At 31.6% G+C, this 20480-nt stretch overlaps 1 protein-coding gene across 2 annotated transcripts in view; it reads left to right on the top strand.

Moving 5' to 3' along the window:
- Positions 1 to 20463, top strand: part of CEP290 (centrosomal protein 290) — a gene marked incomplete at its 3' end in the record, with an annotated part of 84849 nt that extends 64386 nt beyond the window's left edge. Inside the window, exons 43-53 of one of the 2 annotated variants that reach the window (XM_081309701.1) lie at positions 3307 to 3430; positions 7690 to 7824; positions 8454 to 8540; positions 9508 to 9672; positions 10204 to 10326; positions 11498 to 11670; positions 15134 to 15275; positions 16381 to 16454; positions 17018 to 17112; positions 19196 to 19275; positions 20233 to 20463. In XM_081309701.1, the coding sequence (XP_081165827.1) occupies positions 3307 to 3430; positions 7690 to 7824; positions 8454 to 8540; positions 9508 to 9672; positions 10204 to 10326; positions 11498 to 11670; positions 15134 to 15275; positions 16381 to 16454; positions 17018 to 17112; positions 19196 to 19275; positions 20233 to 20463 (1429 nt within the window). The remainder of the gene's footprint in view (positions 1 to 3306; positions 3431 to 7689; positions 7825 to 8453; positions 8541 to 9507; positions 9673 to 10203; positions 10327 to 11497; positions 11671 to 15133; positions 15276 to 16380; positions 16455 to 17017; positions 17113 to 19195; positions 19276 to 20232) is intronic. The other variant, XM_081309702.1, reaches the window with a different exon arrangement.
- Positions 20464 to 20480: the final 17 nt, after the last annotated feature.

Here is a 20480-nt window from a genome sequence, read left to right as displayed (position 1 = left end):
ACATGTCTGTAGCTGAGTCAGCAATAGGAGGGCAGAAAGCAGGAAGACAAAAACTATTTTTTGCCCTTTCACTTTGATATTACAGCTCTACCAATTAGAGAAAAAGATCCTACTCAAAAATTTCAGCTGTTGAGGGTTCCCATTGAAGCCTTTTCGAAAACCATGGAGTTGCCTGAGGGCTGGAGCATGAGACCACCTAGAAAGGACAAAAATAATAAGATTTTTTAATTCTTTGTGTTTCCTTTCTTCTTATTTGAGTTAGAACTAGAAAGCTTCTCTAGAACTCAGTGCTGACTACCTCCAGTTTCACATAACATGTTTCAAATAATGTGTTCAGGCCAATTACAATAGGAGAAAAGAAAAAGTTAAATTCATTGCCTGTCACCTGGTACTTAAATTCTGGTATTCTATTCTTGACTGCCTTATATGGTTTAGTTTTAAGTATCCTCAGTAGTTGCTCATGGGAGACAGGATTGAGTGTGTTTATTCCATTGTACCTGGAACCACCACTTACCCTCCACCTGCGGGAATCATGCCATTTCGTAAGAGAGTCTTTGAGACTTGTTTTCCTCTTTCCAGACTGTCTTCCATATACTTGTAGTAATAAAAAGCAAAGTAAAATGTTGTCCTGTCATTATAATTTTTGTTTCACATATTTCTTCCAAGATGAACTTTGGTTTGTTATAAAGAATTTGTTATTTCATCTGGTAAGTGCTTACAATATCATAATTTGTAGTCATGTTAATAATCATTGTCAAAGTCTGGAATCTACATATTATATCTAGATGTGATATTTATCCTTAATAAATTTACCATGGCTTTGTCTATTAATCTTTAATAATTACCTTTACTGCTTCATTTTGAAAATTTATAATCATTTTTAATTGACATAAAAATTGAATATATTACTGTGATGTTTTAATACATGTATGAACTGTATGATGTTCAGTCAGGGAAAACATATCTATCTCCTCAAACATTTATCATTTCTTTGAGACAAAAACATTGAAAATCTATTATTTTTATGAGAAATATAGTACGTTATTATTATCTGTAGTCACCCTAGTGAACACAAGAATTTATTTCTCCTATCTTAACTAAATATCCCTTAACCAACCTTTTCCCATCGCTCCTTTCTGCACGCTCTCCCTAATCTCTATTCTACCCTCAAGTTCTGTGAGATAAATTTTTTTGTATTCCATGTATGAGTGAGATCATGTGGTATTTCTGTGTCTGGCTTATTTCACTTAATACAATGTTCTCCAGTTCCATACATATTGTCACAAATGACAGGATTTGACTGAATAGTATTCCATGGTTTGTGTTTGTGTACTACATATCAGTTCTTTAGTTGATGGACACTTACATTGTTTCTGTTTCTTGACTACTATGACTAGTACTGTAATAAAAATTGTAGTTCAGATGTCTTTTCTACATAACAATTTCCTTTCCTTTGTGTGTATACATTAGACATCATAGTGGTATTGCTGTATCATATGGTAATTCTATTTTTAATTTTTTGAGGAACCTCCATTCTACTGATTTATAGTCCCACCAACAGTATATAAAGATCTTTTCTTATATCCTTACCAGCTCTTATTATCTTTTGTCTTTTTGATAATAGACTTTCTGTTGTGAGGTGGTTTTGATTTTCTCATTGTGGTTTTGATTTTCATTTCCCTAAGGACTAATGACTTGGAATGTTCTATTCATGTGCCTCTTGGCCATTTGCATGTCTTCTTTTGAAATTTTTAAATTAGATTGTTTTTGCTGTTAAGCTTTTAGAGTTCTTTATCTATTTTGGAAATTAATTTCTTGTCAGGTGTATAGTTTGTAAATATTTACTTCCATTCTGTATTTGTCTCTTGATTTTGTTGATTATTTCCTTTGCTGTGCGGAAGCTTTTTAGTTTGATATAATCCAGTTTAATTTTGTTTTCATTTCCTGTACTTTTGAGAGTAATGCTTCTTTATTAATGTCTAATATTGTGTCAGTATGAATGTGATATGGACCTATAAGTAGAGCACCTTTACATAATATTCTGGTGGACTGCTAACTTACATTCCATCCTCTTTCCATTTAAGTTACTATTTTTTAAATTCTTCATAATTTTCCTTGATAGGGAAAAAAAGATCAAGAAATTCTTTCTCTTGATAACTGTTTAAAGTTACTGTGTAGTCCCAGCAATGGATCTTTCTCTTCCATTTTTCTGAATCTAAACCTATGTTAAAAACAAGCAAACAAACAAACCTCTTTCAGTTAGCCTTTGTAGTTTTTGCAAGGATCAAATCATTTTACTTTTGAAACCTTCTAACGCTTTTAAGGGCCTATTATTATTATTATTATTATTATTATTATTATTCTATGTGTTAATCTGTAAAGGCTGTAGTAGTTGGAGAAGATTTCATACAAGAAACTATCTTGTCTTCTTTTCAAATTCAAAGAACTTCTGAATTTTAAGGATCAATTTCAGATATGAATCACTGTAGCAGAGATATAGAGGCAAGAGTGAATAGTTCATGTTTGGGTCAAAGTAGATTTATTTGCCTGAATAAAGGTAGTCTCCTGGACAATAAGGTTGGTTGTGCCAGATTGTGGAGGGTGATGTAGACCAGGTAGACATGTTTAGATTCAAAGTGACAGATTATTATCTGGAACCATTAAGAAATTTTTTATATCTTTGAGCTTTTTGAGACTGACCATGGATATTATGCATTTATTACATAATCTTTTTAGAATAGTAGATATTTTAACTGTCTTATATAATGACATATAAATTGATATACATGCTATTTAAAAATATGGAGTATATTTCTTTTTTTCTTTTTTTTTTTTTCCCTTTGGTGCCGGGGATTGAACTCAGGGGTACTCCACCACTGAGCCACATCCCAGCTCTATTTTGTATTTTATTTAGAGACAGAGTCTCATTGAATTGCCTGGTGCCTCAAAGTTGCTGAGGCTGCCTTTGAACTCTCGATTCTTCTGTCTCAGCCTCCCGGACCTCTGGGATTACAGGCAAGCACCACCGCTCCCAGCTGGAATGTATTTCTGTAATTGTTTTTTATTGGTCAAACTTCATTTCTTACCTGACAGTTTAAAGGAGTCCTTCATTAAATCCTCTGTAGAGGATTATTTTAAAATATAAATTGTGATGGCAACGTTTATATTAAAATTTTGGAGTTTTGAAAAAATTAAAACATACTTTATTAATAATATATTGCAGTTTCTTTCTTTTATGCTATATTTTAATATAGTAAAATTGTAAAATTTAGGATTTTACAATACAGAGTCTATGGTTGTTTGTAGGACCCATCAAGCTCTTCCTCGAGATTCTGTTGTAGAAGACTTACGTTTACAAAATAAATACCTTCAAGAAAAACTTCATGCTTTAGAACAACAACTTTCAAAGCAGGAATATTCTAAGCCTTCAGTGAGTATACATCTTTTCTTTCTAGTTTTAAATACATAAAAGCATAATCAGTTCATTCCAGAAACATTAGATTCTTCTCATTAATATCAAATATAGTAAATTCAACTTTTATTTTTACTAGATAATGATGTATAGTAGCTTCTTTAATCCTAACATAATAACTTAAGACTTTAATATTTGCATAAAGCTTCATTACAATTGATTTCTAAAAATTCTAAATGAAGCTATCATGAAGTTTTTTATGATAGGAGCCTATAATTAAATGTGAAAATGTTGTAGTAATGTTTCTATTCTCATGTTTATGTTTCTAGTTTATAAAAGATTCATTAATGAATAATGTAGAATTGTTTGTTTGATCTCATTTTAAATAATACATATATTTTATGTTTTTTCCTTTTCATGTTTCTTGTACTTCAACAGAATTTGGTATGTGACGCAACTATGTATTCTACCCTTAGTAGTGTTAATAAATACAGACGTAATACTTTTCACAAAAGAACACTTTGTTCAGGAACAAGGAAAAAAAACTCTAAGATTTAAAAATAGAGAATAAATTCCAGAAACAGTTACATTATCGTTAATACCCTATGGTGTAAAAAAACACAAAGTAAAAATGTTGTAGTTCCTACTAAGTTAAATCAGAAGCAGTGTCAAACAGATCAGGTCCATTTAGGTCAACTAATGATAACCTGAGAGATTTGACTCAAATTTTGAGTCTGCATCAGATCCTAAAGTTGAGAAAGTTGATCAAAATATTTTGAAAATGGTAGGCAGGAACATAAAAATGAGAAAGAGAATGAGATAGGTAAAAATGAGAGGAAAGAAAAAAGGGGCCACACAGCTAAAGATGTGGTTCACAACTATGCAGATCCCAGAGAATCTACTATCTAGGACCATAATAATTCCATAGTTGCTGATACAGTGAATCATTGTGCTGTGGATGGTGCACATACAAATCATGAAACTGGTCTCATCAATTCAGCCAAGAAATGAATGTCCCTGGTAAAATTTTCACATTCCTTTATTTCTTCGTTAGCTGAATTTTCTTAGGCCAATTCTAAAAAACATATAGTTCCAATGGGATAAAATCTGTAGCATTTGTTAAAACAAACAAACAAACAAAAAAAACCCAGGAACTATTAATAAACTTTGCCTTAAGCCCTAATTTTAACTGATTATTAACAAAATTAGTGGTTTTGCATTTCCTAATTCAGTTTAGAACTTACTGAATAGTAGTAGAAAGAAGGCACTCTATATGTGTTAGTATATTGCCTTAGATATTTCTAATTCAGACAGCTGTTTGCAAGTAAAAGCTCACTACAGTGAATATCAGGAATATTTTGTTGCAATGATATATAGCAGGTTCACTTAGTGATCTTTTTGCCATGGATGGTAATATACTTTTTAATAATGAGAAAAGGGAGCTTTCATGTGTTGTCTGTGTTGTTTTAGGCTCTGTACCTAAGTATATTTCTCAAAATATTTTGCAAAATATTGTTCATATTTTACATAGGAGGCTTAAAGAATAAGTATCTTTAGTGACCCTGTAGAAACAGAATCAGGCTTTAAATTCAATCTAACTCTAGTTTCTGAACTTTTGTTTATATACTACTTTGGATCCATTTATATTGAAGTACAGAATTAAGACAAGCTTGTTTCCAGTTCAAATAACATGTAGCCCTTTTTCTTTATCCTTTCTACCTCTGATGTTCCAGTCATGCCTAACATCAGCTAATATTACACATCTAGGAGAAAATAGATGAAAGTGATTTAATTCTTATTTTATTTCTTTATCCAGGTTCATAATTTTTTTTCTTTAACTTCATAATTAATGAGAAAATTTGAGATGCCTAGTATGTATTATCTAATTTCCATCCACTAAGGATTTGATATTAAGCAATTTATGACTTTTAGTGGGATCATTCTTCAATAAAACACGTGGGAAATCCTATGAAGTTCATCATACAAGAATCCATTTAAATTATCATGAATAGAAAGTTTTATTAGAATTTATTTTCCAAAGATTAGGAGAATATGATCTAATATCTTGTTTTATTTTCTGAGGATAGAAAGAAAAAGTGATTCACATTCACTTATAGTAATTGCATTCATATTTTAGTGAGAAATATGTTTAGAAACTATTCTCATGTAAAATCTTCATCACATAGAATTATTCTCTATTAATTAAATTATTCTCTATTAATTAATTAAAATATTTTTTATTTATCAATCAGTGGTACTTATAGGTGATTTAGCATTCATAGATTCAGATAGCTACCACAGACACAAGAGACAAAGATAGGGAAACAGAACAGCTTAGAGACAAAGAATTAAATATTCCCATGTCTGAAGTGAACTTAAAAGATATCTTCTCTAGTGCCTTTATTCATAAGATTCAAAAACTTGATAGTCTTGTAATTGGTAGGATTTACTTTATGTTAATTTATCATACTGAATTAGAATATATGCCTGGGTAGTCTGAATAAGTGGGAATATGTTACTGTGGTTTATAGGCATCTTCTTTTTCTTGCTAATATATGCCTATGCATACTCATTCCCTTAATCTGGTGAACACATGCAGTCTTCCTGCCAGTGTTCTGCTTATGCCTCATCAGAATCAGACATCTGTCCAAAATTTCTTTACTTTTCCATTTCCTGTATTGTGATTTCTTTGCTTTTACTGTGTTTTACCTTAGAAAATACATTTATGGAATTACTTTACTTTCTAACAAAAGTAACAAGTATAATATAGATTTCAATAATTAAATCACTATTAATAGAACCATGTATAACATGTAGATTTATTGATATATTTTAAGAACTATAATGTCTATGGAATTATTGACTCTATTGAACCCAATTGAAGCGTTTGAACCAATAGATGGAGAAAGTTTAAGGAAAAAGTACTAAAGCCATGCTCTGCACTTTCACAAAATTATTTTATATGATGCTGTAACAGTTCTATGAAGTAGGAGGTAATCAACCCAGTTTATAGAAAGAATAGTCAAGCACAGTTTTCTCTTTGAAATACCTTACAGTTTAGCCTGAGAAATAAAAGTGAACATAAATAATAACCAAGGTAGATTCTTGCCAAAAGAAATGCAAATGTAGTATTAATGCATTTCAGAGAGGGAGTAATTACCTCAAGGAATACAGAACTGCTTTCTAAAGAAGGAAGGAATTGAGGCGCTTCTTTTTTAGACTAGAGTGCATAGTTTGGGCTGCCATTACTGAATAAACTATATTTGCCCACTGTAGGCACACATTCCACATCTGAGGATTCAACCAACCATGAATTAGAAATATTCAGGAAAAAAATCGCATATGTACTGAATATATACAGACCTTTTCATGTCATTATTCCCTAAGCAATATATTATAATTAACTATTTACACTGTATTAAGTATTATAAATAATCTAGAGGTGATTTAACATATATAGGAGGATGTGTGTTATATGCATATGTGCCATTTTATTTAAGGGACTTGACCATCCACAGATTTTAGTATCCTTTGAGGGAAGGTGGGATGGTCCTGAAATTGATCTCCAGGGGAGACTAAGGGATATCTGTACTACAGATTCTGTGGCTCAAACAACAGAAATTTATGGTCTCACAATTCTGGAAGATAGATGTTCAAATATCAAGGTGTGGGCAGGGTTGGTTCTTTCTGAAGTCTTTACAGGAAAGATCTATTCTAAGTCTTGGCTTGTAACTGGCCCTCTTCTCACTATGTCCTCAGATGCTCTTTCCTCTATGCATTGCTGGGTCCAAATTCCCAAACTTCCCCTTTTGATAAGGATACCAGTCATACTGGATTAGGGTCTACCCTAGTTATGGCATTTTAATTTAATTACTTTTGCAAAGACCCTGTCTCCAAATAGGTTGCATTCTGAAGGTGCTATGAGTTAAAATTTAACATACAATTTGGGGGGTGGAGGGATATAATATTACTGTATAACAATTATACAACCTTTATTTTGCAGTAACAAAACCAGCATAAACTATTTAACTATTATGAGAGTATGTATGAAAACATTATACATATGAAGGTTTCTATTTTAAATAAAAGGAAACTATATTACTTTTATCTGTAAGTTTTATATTCCAACTTAATTATCTTTTCTTTAGAGCTCTCCAATTTTTTCACATCCTCTTGAGAAAAAATTTTCCTTTTGATATAGTATTTTCTAATTCAGTATGTCTTATCTGGCTCTAATTTATTAAACTTTAAAAATTCCAAATTTAATTTTCCTGAAGACTTCTGGAATAGAGTCAGATGAACATTGTCAAAAAGAACAGGAGCTTCAGAAGGAAAACTTGAAGTTGTCATCTGAAAATATTGAGCTAAAGTTTCAGCTTGAACAAGCAAATAAAGATTTGCCAAGACTAAAGGTAAATTTAATGGGCTTTATTATATTAAGAAAATCAAATGCCTGTAACATTTCTGCACCACACATCTAATTGTTATATTTACTTATATTGTTAAAAAATGCATATTCATAAAATGTTAGGTAAGATTACATTTAAACAAGTCAATATAGTATGTAAGTTGATGTTAAGTGATAACAATGGTCACACTTGAAAATATAAGGATAATTGTTTCTTTTAGAAAGTTGGCTTTATTTTGATCTTAATAAGTTGGGTTTTTAAATTCAGTATTCTATATGTTAGCCTATAGATGGGAGTTTTTCTTTTTGTCATGGCTAGAACTTTATTCTCTCCTTTTGTATCACGTGAATATTGATCTATATGTGTAAATTATGGCACAGTTCAGAGATCTAATCCCAAATTTGTATTGTACCCTAAGGCAGTAATATAGAAAATATTTCTTGAAAGTTTATATATAAAATATTCTCTTATTAATTGAACATATGTCTTTAGTTCAGAATATCTCTTGTTAGTCTAGAGACCCACTTGCTTAATTTGACTGTACAGTTGAAAACGTTACTTCAGATGAATTGTTTTTATTTCCTTTTCAGTGATCATAATTATGTCAGATTGCTACATATTTTATCTTTCAGAATCAAGTAAGAGATTTGAAGGAAATGTGTGAGTTTCTTAAGAAAGGAAAGTTTGAAGTTGAGCGAAAACTTGGTCATGTTAGAGGGGTGAGTATGTTGCTTGGGAAGCCAGGACCAAAGGTTTAGGCCTCCATTGATTTCATGTTAGTGAGTGGCATAAATAAATGAAACCAATCATAGTTCAAAAACTCATTCCAGTAATAATGTTAAATATATGATGGATTTAGTTAAAATTCGAAGAGTATTATTATTATTAGAAAAATATTCAGAGCAAATATCTTTGTGATGATCAGCAACATATTTTTCAAAAATGAAAATATATGTGTACACTATAAAAATTTACAATTTTATGTTGCTCTAAAAATTTTTTAATTTATAAAGGAAGTAAATATGTTTGTTAGTTATATAAAAGTTTATATATCAGGGTTATTCATGCTATAGCATGAATGCTAACTAAAATGTAAATTAAATGAGCACATGATTTTATTAAACAATGAACTATTTTTGATTATAAGAAATTAAATTTATTGATGGGTAGCCTTCCTCTGTTGATATATTTATACAAGGTTTTTTGTTTCAGATGTCTTCTATTATATTGAACATAAGCTGAATTCCTAAGCAGTGGCTATTCTTAGAGAAAATTGCATCTTTTAAATTGCAGCCAAAATTTGATTACTGATGAGCTATATTTCAGTTTTTCTTTTTGATTTTATTCCATTTAAAGAAAATTTTGGTATACTGGAAAGAACATTAGCTAAATAGAATATTTGAATTTATTTATTTAGATCAGACATCAAAGCCTGACTATTTAAGCTGTTACTTACTAATTATGTACTTGTAGGAATGTCAAATTCTCTAAGTCTTGGTTTTTTTGTATATGAGAATTATAAATCTTATAGGTTGTTATAAGGATATTTTAAATTAACACAGGTTTGGGGATCAAATATTAGGAATTATTAATAATGAGCACAGTAATAAACCTGTTGTGTTGGTACTTCCGTATCATAGTCTATGAAATGTTTGTTAAATTGTAAATTGGCATATTCTCTTACAGTCTGGTAGAAGTGGAAAAACAATCCCAGAACTAGAAAAAACTATTGGTTTAATGAAAAAAGTAGTTGAAAAAGTCCAGAAAGAAAATGAGCAGTTGAAAAAAGCATCAGGAATACTGACCAGTGAAAAAATGGCTAATATTGAGCTAGAAAATGAAAAGTTAAAGGTAACATTTTTAGTATGATCATTTTTTAATGGGAGTGCTTTATTAATTTTAATTTTTTAGGAAAAATTTAAACATTCTACAAAATGGCTTTAATACATGTACATATTTTATGCAAACAGAAAAACCTAAATTGGAGGAAAAGGTAAAAACAGTTACTGAATGGCTCCCCTTATCTTCCTTATTTCAAGACCAATTTGTTTTCTCACTATGTTTTCTCATAGATTAATTACCTGTGTATTTTTAAAAATACAGGTGCCCAAGGTCCTGAATAATCTGATTATTTGATGACATGTTCTAAGATAGGTGTAGTGAGAGGGTTGTTTTTGTAGTTTTATTTTAAGTCATCAAATGTGTAGCCAGAGTTGGGTACTGCTATTCTAGATGACCAGTATTTAAGGAAAGACCTTAATTCTAATCATATCAAATATAGTCTCTAAAACTATGTTGAATTAAATTTTATGAGTTTACAAGTACCATTTATTTGATTACCTTGTTTTGATCTTTTTTCTTTTTTCTTTTTTTAATCACCAGGCTGAATTAGAAAAACTTAAAATTCATCTTGGACGTGAGTTGAGCATGCACTATGAATCCAAGACCAAAGGCACAGAAAAAATTGTTGCTGAAAATGAAAGGCTTCGTAAAGAACTTAAAAAGGTATGACTTTTATGATTAATTATAATCATTAATTTATGTTTTAATTAAGTAGTATATCTTGGCAGTACTGAAAGTAGATAAGAGCATTTGTTTAAAGTAGCTAGTAAGTGTTTTAGGAATTGTAGTGAGAGATTTAAGAATATGCCTGTCATTACTTTGAAGGACATTGAAATAAACAAATTTAGAGTCAATATAATTAAAAGCTACTCATTCTGAATTCAGTTCCTAGTTCTATTACATATTAATCTTAGGAACTGGGGCAGGCTACTTAAACTAATCTCTCTTCCTCAGTTCCCACATATATAAGTTTGGGAATAAGAACTATACCTATCTCACAGAATTGCTGTAGGATTTAAGTGACTTAATCTTTATGCACATGCCTTAGAACAATACTTAATTTCCAATGAGAAGTATATGAAACTCTTTGGTTAAACAGTAAGATTTCTTTCTATTTAAATGACAAAATATATTCCTTGCTCTAAGCAAGTTGGTATTGTTATTTATATGGATAATTTAGTGAATACATTGAAATGAATATTGTGAAAGCTAGTTAGAATAGTAATTGAATGCATTGTAAGGCCAGAGTAATGTTGTTCCTTGAAGGTGGATGTTTAATAATAGAAACAATCTGTTATTTACATATGGCTTATGCTTATAGCCAGGTGTCTTAAGTGTTAGGAAATCAAAACACAGAATCTTTTAAATGTGTAAAGAGACAGTCTATCTAATTATCCTAAAAATATTAAGAGAAACAATGAAAAATTTAAAGTAACCACTAGAGTCCATTACTTGTAAATATATTTCTCTGAGCTCATTATATGATCTTTTGTTCTAATTATCATCATATTGATGTTTTAGAAAAAGAGAAACATTTTGATTTCAGATTTAATCAGCATTTAGAACTTCAGGTTATTTATGTTTTCTAATTTGTAATGGTAATTTCAAATACATTGTATCTGTGAGGACAGTGTTATGTTTTATTATAATGTACTAATATCTTTTTTTAAGAGAGAATTTTTTTAATATTTATTTTTTAGTTTTTGGTGGACACAACATCTTTATTTTATTTTTATGTGGTGCTGAGGATCTAACTCAGCACCCCGTGCATGCCAGGCGAGCATGTTACCGCTTGAGCCACATCCCCAGCCAACTAATTATCTTTTAATGATAGGAAACTGAAGCTGCAGAGAAACTACGGATATCGAAGAATAATTTAGAGATATTAAATGAGAAGATGACGGTTCAACTAGAAGAGACTAGTAAGAGATTACAGATTGCAGAAAGTAGAGGTCCACAACTTGAAGGTGCTGACAGCAAGAGCTGGAAGTCAATTGTTGTTACCAGGTAGGACCAAATAGTTCAAAACTTGCCCAGCATTTAATCATGTTTGATTCTGGTATCATTGATTTAAAGATGAGCCCATTCTGAGTAACTTAGAAATTTCCTGATGAATAATTTGTTATTTACTTTAGCATATTACTCCCTTTTATTCTATGCCAGCATTTCCAGAAAATCTTTTTCTTCTCTAAAACATTTAACTAGTTTGGATGGCAGAGCATAGAACGGAACAGAACTGGGCCATAGAGCTTGATGTGCATCGTAAAGCTTCTGTCAGCCATGAGCCTGGGCAAACACTTCCCATCTTTTCCTGAGTGCTACTTTTCTTCAACTGAAATCTCAGCTTCCTTTTTCACTTTGCAATGCTGGAAATTGAACTCAGAGTCTTGTGCACACATGCAACAACAGCTTCTTGATTGTTGTTCATTTTCTATTTCAAGTATGAGCTAGAAACATTTGAGCTGTCTTGTCACATTCTGTGACATACAGGATCTAGGTTGAACTGCATTACTATTTGGACTTAAATACTAGAGAAGTTTCTCTTCAGAAAGCCTCAGTAGATAAATGCAACACAGCTTTAGTGTTTCTGGCCTCTGCTTTTTGGTACTCAGGTTTTTTTCCCACCATGTGAACCTTTTCTATAGGTATGTGGGATTTCTGCCTGTGAAACTAATTTATATGATACTGCCATCATGACTATGATAAGTTGCTAAAAGACTGGTGTCATTCCCATTTCCAACTCAAGAAGTCTAGAAGTTAGTAACCAGTAGGATCCCAGCCTTTGTCCTTTTCCACCAAAAGTTTTCCTCTGTGAAGTTGTATTCTTTGTCATCAGCACATCTGTTGCTCCAGTTCAAAAGGCAAAGACATCTTACCTTCCTATTTTCCCATTTGAAGTCTACATCTGCCCTACCTGCTCTTTAGAATGACTTTGATGGGGGACAGGGTGGCACCCATCATCACTACAAATAGGATGGGAATCTTAGCCGTGTTAGACTATAGCGAGTCCCACAATAAGGCTTGTTGCACTGTACTTGCCCCATCAGCCCAGTCTAAGGAGAAAAGAGAAAGGTTAATAAGCAGGCATATTAAAAGCCCAGAAGTCTCTGTGGTCTTGGGGAAGTAGTCCTTGATTCCTGTTCTGATACCATACCAAAATAAGTCAGAATCCATCCTTCTGCCCTGTAGCTGACACTTTTTCCATCTACAAACTGGGAATAAGTATTCTGTCAGAAGGTGAGTATTAGGGTGCAAATATCAATTGTGATTCTAAGAAGGGAAGAAAGGTCCCATTTTTTTCTTCTTGGACACCAGCTGTGACTCTGTGTTCATTTCTTGGTCATTCATTTTTTTCTTCTGTAATCACATAAGATCTCAGAATTTTGAGTGACTCTGAGATGTATTTGTTCAGCAGATATTTATTCTGTACCTGCTACTCCCAGATTCTGTGCTTTAAGCTGCATATTACTTCTCAAAAGCTATCTTGCCTGGGTTCCTTGAGAGCCAGGTGACTTTTATAGTTTAGATAGACCTAATTACTGTGACCTTGACTGAATGATATATCTTTGTGGGCTTAAGTTATTCTCATTTGTGGAGAACATAATCCCCATCTTCCTTTTCTAGAAGGACTCTGTGAGACTATAAAAGAAATTATTAGGGTAAAAGAATTAATACAATTTGTGAACAGTTGGTATGAGACTTAACCATAGTTGAAGATAACTTTTTATATTTTGGATCACTTATATGTTGTTGTTCTGAGAACTGTACAAGTAACTAAGCATAGACAATGTCTCTAATAAACCAGTTTGAAGAAGAAAAAAGTCCAGGTAGTAGCTTCTTGACAGAGATAAGCCTCATTCTGATTCTTGACCTTCAAGTTCCCTAAATCTGTCTTGTTCCCATCCCCACTCTTGGCATTGGGGGCTGGGTCTAAAAGTGTTAATGCTGAGGTCTAGGAGTGATAGCACACACCCAACTCAGTGAAGCTGTTTAGAGAGCACTTTGGGCACCTTTGGAACTGGAGGTCTATTTCATGCTGAAATCCTTATAGTTGCGTTATTCTTTACTCAGAAAATTTATTAACATGTATTCTGTGTCCTACATTATGCTGAGATAGCTCAGGGTTATTTGGGGGCCATTTTAGATAGGGTAATTAGAAAATTGGTAATTGGTAATTGGGTGGCTATGAACAGAGAAATGGAGGAAGTGAAGGAGTAAACTTCTGATCACTATTTTTCATCTTTAACAAATATTTGGTAGATAGTCCTTGTCAAATTAAGAACATTCCCTCCTAATTTAAGTTTCTAAGGTCTATCAAAAGCTATTTGAATATATTTAGACAATCATAACTGTCCTTTCATTTACTGTTCAGATTTTGTTTCCAGAGCAATACTAGCTTTTTAAAATTAGCTTAAGGCATTTCAGGGTTTTTTTTTTCTTTCTTTGGAAAAGTTTGAATATTATAAAAGACAGCCTAGAAGGTATGGCGTACCTGTACAACTATGAGTCTCAATTTTTAAAAAAATTTTTTTGAAGTCTGAAATATTATCATTTTCTTGATGGTTGCAAATCTGGACTTTTAGATTAAAAACTTCATCCTTCTCCCATCATGCACTGTTTCTCTGAGCTGCGCTTTTGAATAATTTGTTCCTTCTCAATGAAATGTCTTTTTATTTTTATTTTTTTTTCTGCCTGGATATCTGTTCTCTGTATAACATACAATGAGAAAAGCTTTCATTACCATCTTTATCTTCCTAAGAATACCTAGTAATGTGAATTTGGTATTCTGATGAATTTAACTTTGTATTTTCTTGTTTTTTGACTGAGAAAGTTTTAATTTTACAATTTTACAGTGGTCAAATTCAGGCTTCATCATTATTTATAATCTTAGGAAACATCTAAATTCTCTAATTAGCTCATCTGTGAATTAGGGATACTTATCTCTTGTCTTTGCCTTTTCAATTAAAGCTGGATGTGTAATAATAGGAAGAAAAATATAAAATATTATAAAAATTTTCTGAAATCAAAAGTATTTCATTTAATAGATCCAGGTGTCATACTTCCAAAACTGTGAAGCTCCAAATTCAGGCGCAGCAGTGTGTGTTTATGAAGTTAGAGTTGGTATACTGACACCGCATATTCCTTTCACCATGTTGATATTCCCTCGTGGGCGCTAGCAGTCTTGCCCATGGCTTCTACTTCTGTCCCCATAGTCCTAGTATGGACCCACAAGCTCTTCAGGGGCCCCTTGCACAGAAGTATGTGTATGAGCTGGGAGACTTCTCTTGACTCTCTTGTCGTCACCTTTTAATAATATTAAATAATTACATAACCTTTTAAAAGAAATTTTCCTAAGAGACTATAGATAGTACGATTATTGCTTATTTTTAATGTGATAATTTGCACTGACTTTTAAATGATTAAGAAAAGCTATGTGCCATATTTATACTATTTTTTTTTATTCTTTTAGAATGTATGAAACGAAGTTGAAAGAACTGGAAGCAGATATTGCCAAAAAAAATCAAAGCATTACTGACCTTAAACAGCTTGTAAGTGAAGCAACAGAGAGAGAACAGAAAGTTAAGAAATATAATGAAGACCTTGAACAACAGGCATGCAATATGATTTTTCTTTATGATAAAATAATGCATCAAATGTCAAGAAATTCCTTGCATTGTATGAAGTAGAAAAAAACAACACTTGATAATTTCTCCCTAGGAGGCCCATCTAACTGAATGGCACCACCATTTCATTCATTTATGTAAGATAAAAACTAGATCATCATTAACTTTATTTCTTCTGATTCCTCACATCTTTTTCATGATTAAATCATTTCAGCTATTTTTTTCAAATATATCCCAAATAAGATTACTGTGCAGCATCTTCATCACTACCATTCTTATGTAATCTCCTAACTGGTGTCTTAGCTTCCCGTCTCATGTCATTTCACCTCCATATTTCTGGTCTACGTGGTTTTCAAATAATCCTTTGAAAGCATTAAGCAGATTATAACAGTAAGACTTGTTAGCTACCCCAATTTTTTATTATAACATTATCACACACAGAATCTTACAATGGTTCTCTGTTACTCTAGAATAAAACTTTATAGTGAAGTATAACCTGTAAAGACATAGTTGGTCTGCACCTGTTTTTTTTTTTTTCCTTCAGTCTCATCATATGCCACTTTCCCCTTAATTCAGTGTTTTAGCCATATGCTTTCCTTCAATCCTTTGAACAAACCAAACTCATTTAAAGTTCAAATATTTGCAAATACTCCTTTGTTTAAAATACTCTTCACCCAATATTATCATAGTCCATTCCCATACTTTGTCTCTCTTTAAATGGAGGCTCCTCAGAGTCCTTCCCTAACCATAATCCAATACTACCTTTCTCTACTCTCTTTTCTTGTCCTGGATTATTTTTCTTGATGATTCTTTCTTCTCTTGGATTGTTATCACATATCATATCACATTATATGCTTATTGTCTTCACTAACTAAAAGGACCATGCAAGAAGGGACTTTGGCTGTTATATTCACTGCTATATCCTCTGTACCTAGGACAATACCTAACATACAGTAGTTAATAATTGTTGAATGAATGAATAGTAAAAAGAAATAGAAATGTGTCTTTGAAACCCAACTTTTAATATTCTACTTTATTAAAAATGTGTTTATAAAACCTCATATTTCTGTGCTAAACTTATATCTTCTTAAAGATTGAGATTCTCAAACATGTTCCTGAAGGTACTGAGACAGAACAAGGCCTTAAACGGGAGCTTCAAGTTCTTAGGTACATTCTGTGTTCATATGACTTATTTCTTTTTCTTTTTTTTAAGTTATTATTTTTTAAATAACTTGGTTTCCTAAAGCTAGAAACACAGGGTCTTTCAACTTGGCTGCCTAATGAGTTCATTCAATCCTTATTTCATCCTTCTGATACCAGACAGTCCCTATTTTACATACTAGATGCTGAAAAATAAGTTGCCAGTTTGTAATTTAAACTTTCGTAACAGCACAGATGGAATTAAACTTTGGCTTCCCAGAGGCAAAATACTAATGAAAGAAAGAACAAGTAATTCTTTACCTTTGGAAGTCTGTATAGCCTACTTCCACTGGGCTCTTCTCATAATAAAACTCTTTGAAAACACATTTGGTCACATATTAAGAAAAACATGAAGACATTTGCTTCTGTGCTTGGTTTGCAAAATGGGGCATTGCAACATAGAGTAGATGTTTACCTTGGTGAATACTAGCACATTTGGGGTTTTGTACATCACTAATTGATAAGGAATGTCTATGTATTTTCTGGAGCAATGTCTCTTGTTTTTAAAACACATTATTGTTGTGTTTTAGATTAGCTAATAATCAGCTGAATAAAGAAAAAGCAGAATTAATCCATCAGATAGAAGATAACAAGGACCAAAGCAGAGTTGAAAGCATCACACCTGGTAATATATTTTGTAAGACTTGTTAGCTACCCCAACTTTTTATTAGGGTTTGCTTTTTTTGTTCATATTTCTAATATTTGTCTCTATATAAGAAGAAATATGTGTATGTACATGCTTCCCCCAGCAATAGTGATATAATTTCTGTGAATGAAGAGAATAGACATAATATGTATATTATTTTATATATATGTATAAATATTTTCTTGGAAGATGGTATAAAATTGGATTCATACCATATTCCCAACTTACTATCTATATCAGGGACATCTTTTGAGGTCTGTATGCAAATCTGTCTCACTCTTTTAATGATTTTATAATCATGATTATTGCATGGATGCCACATTTATTTATTTACCTTTTCATGGACATTTGAATTTGAGTTTCTGCTATTATAAACTAATTCTGGTTCCATTAATGACTTAATGGAAGTGCCAAATTTTGCATGAAAGATTATATCAATTTTTATCTGAACAATCTTTTGACTATTTCATGTAGCCTTTTCAATATTCTATCATAGCTCTGATGTTACTTTGTAGTAAAGCCATCATGTGTGACTTGTACTAGACATTATGCTAAGTGCTTCACAAGCATTCTACTTTATTCTTATAACCTACAGAGAAGTTTTGTTGTCATCATTTTTCATGTGATAAACAGACTCAAGGTTGATAACCAGTCCACAAGGTTATAATAGCTAGATAGTGGTAGAGGCAAGATGAAAACCTAATTCAACAAAATTCCAAAGTTCCTTGCTATTCCCTGCTCTTAACCACTATGCAGTAGTGCCTCTTGGTGAATAAAATTACATGCATTAATCTCTTGATATATCTCTGATAGCACTCAGCTTGAACTGTACAAGACCAGACATAGTGTAGTGCAAAAGACCTTTTAATACTGTTGACATTAAGCATGCTATTTTTTCTAAACATGTATTCTCAGGGAATTTCTGAGCCCTCTTGTTTCATATTTCCTATGGGAAAGAGACAAAGATGCCTGTCATATTTTATTAATTGTTAAGCTCCCAAATCAAACCAAAACTGTTTTGGCAGTTCAAAATTACTATCAAAAATAGATGTGATTTAAATAGCTTTTGGAAGATGCTATACATAATATTCACTTCTTCCTGCATTGTTTCACTACCAGTCTATGTAATATATAAATATTAAAATAAACTTAAAATTTCTTAGCACTTTGTGCAAAAGTGAGGGAATCTTTCAAAGTTTGTTACTTAACAGAATCCCGTAACAAAATTTTTCCTTAGTCTTTTTATCTCCATTCTTCTCCTAGTTATACATAGGGAGGGGATCATTCCCAGGGTACCTTAATAGAATATGCTTGAGTCATGTACATTTGTTTGCTGTCTATTATTTTCTCAAACTTTAACATTAAAAAATGTTTACCTTTCAACAGTTACATGTGACTTGACACATTATATATAGTGTTTAAAAAAGTGATCTATATATCTAGCAAAGGTGGGGTTAAAAAGTCTATTTGCCTATTGATTCTCACTATAAAATTAGCAGTATGTTAACATGGGGAGCACATCCAGTAAATTCAAACCTTTGTGCTGTATTTGCTTTTGTTTTCCTGCCAAAGTATCAGGCTGTGACTGATGTTTTAGTTGTACCAAACACCCTGCCCTAGGGTATTGTGCACATACTAATGGCACAGTAACTGACCTATGTGGAGTAGCCATTGCTTGTGGGATAGAAGTTACATTTGGCCAGCTTACCGTTTTAGCCACTTATCTAGTAGTCTGCTTTTCTGATGTACTTTTAGTACCTAACAGATTTTATTAGTTGTAGGATTTTTCCTCTGAAAAATAAGAATTGCTTCTAAAGCATTTATCTCCACTTCTAACTCCGGGCAGATGCCTTTTCTCTTTGGTTGCTATGGAATGACAATGCCTAACAGAAATTTTTTAAAATAGTATTCACAGCCTGAGAAAGTTTCAACCATTTAGCCCTATTTTCAAGGCTCTAAGTTTCATAAGTTTTCTGCTTATTTTCTAAATCAAATCCTTTATGTTGAACTTAATTCAGAATAGAAAAAGTGTGAGTCTAGTTTTTATAACTTTTTTTGGCAGATGCTGATCAACTAAAGGAACAAATAAAAGATCTAGAAACACAGCTCAAAATATCAGATTTAGAAAAGCAGCATTTGAAGGTAATTAAATAATTTTATCTAATATTAGTATTATAAATGTTCGTGAGAAACAATTTATGATCACCATCTTTGAGTTTTCAGTACATGTCTTAAAAATTCCAGGAATTACATTTTTTTCTTATAATATTTTGCCTGGATATTACAAAGCTCATTGTATTTAAGAGCTAACAATACATTCAGATAGAACAACTAGAAAGGATTAGAAAGTAAATTTATTTAGTAGTTATAACAAATCTAGCTCTTTATAGTTTTTAAGATATTACGTTTTATGTCACATTTGGAACAGTGTCTTTAAGTACCTTTTTAAATTCTTTTTAGAAACCTTTCCATAAAGTTATAGTTCACTTTAAAATTTTTTTATGCTTTACATACTTTAAGATTCTGTAAACAGAAAAAAAGAGCATAGATAATTATCTGGTTATCACTGCCTCTTCTAAATAGCCAATAAGGCTCAATTTATCTCTTCACCAGATGCCTAAACTTAGCCAAGGAGAGGAAGTCCCAAAGTTTCTCTGATCATAAATATGCTTATAAGAAGTTGGTTATTATTCATTAAAAAGTAGATATTTGTAATGAAAAATAAAAATGAAGTATAAAACAAAAATCTTAACCAGAACAAATTCAATGTTGTGAATACTAAAGTTCATTTTGATTGACTTATTGATGTGCTTTTAAGATTAAATTTCATATTCTCGAGAGTTAATAAATTTTAATTAAAGGCTAGTACATAATTTCAGAATATAATATATCATTTAATTTGGCAGTTAACAAGTTCTTCATACTGTACAGTAAAACCCTATTAACAAATCTTATGAAAATACTTCTGCCTTTGTAACTGTATTTGACTTCAAGTTATTTTAGCTTTCATGTTTATAAGTTAAATCTCTTCAGTTCAAACCTAAAACATGCTCTTTCTTCTATGTGCAACTTTTAAAGTTAATATGTTTCTTCTATTAGGAGGAAATAAAAAAGCTGAAAAAAGAATTGGAAAATTTTGACCCTTCATTTTTTGAAGAAATTGAAGATCTTAAGTATAATTACAAAGAAGAAGTGAAAAAAAATATTCTCTTAGAAGAGAAGTTAAAAAAACTTTCTGAACAATTTGGAGTTGAATTAAGTAGCTCTGTTGCTACTTCTTCTGAACAGTCTGAAGACGAAGAAAGTCCTGTAAATTTCCCCATTTATTGAAGGCCTCATGTTAATGT

The sequence above is a fragment of the Spermophilus citellus genome (genome assembly GCF_964194105.1).
Source record: "Spermophilus citellus genome assembly, chromosome: 10".
Lineage (NCBI taxonomy): Eukaryota > Metazoa > Chordata > Mammalia > Rodentia > Sciuridae > Spermophilus > Spermophilus citellus.
This window is presented reverse-complemented; position numbering and strand designations above follow the sequence as displayed.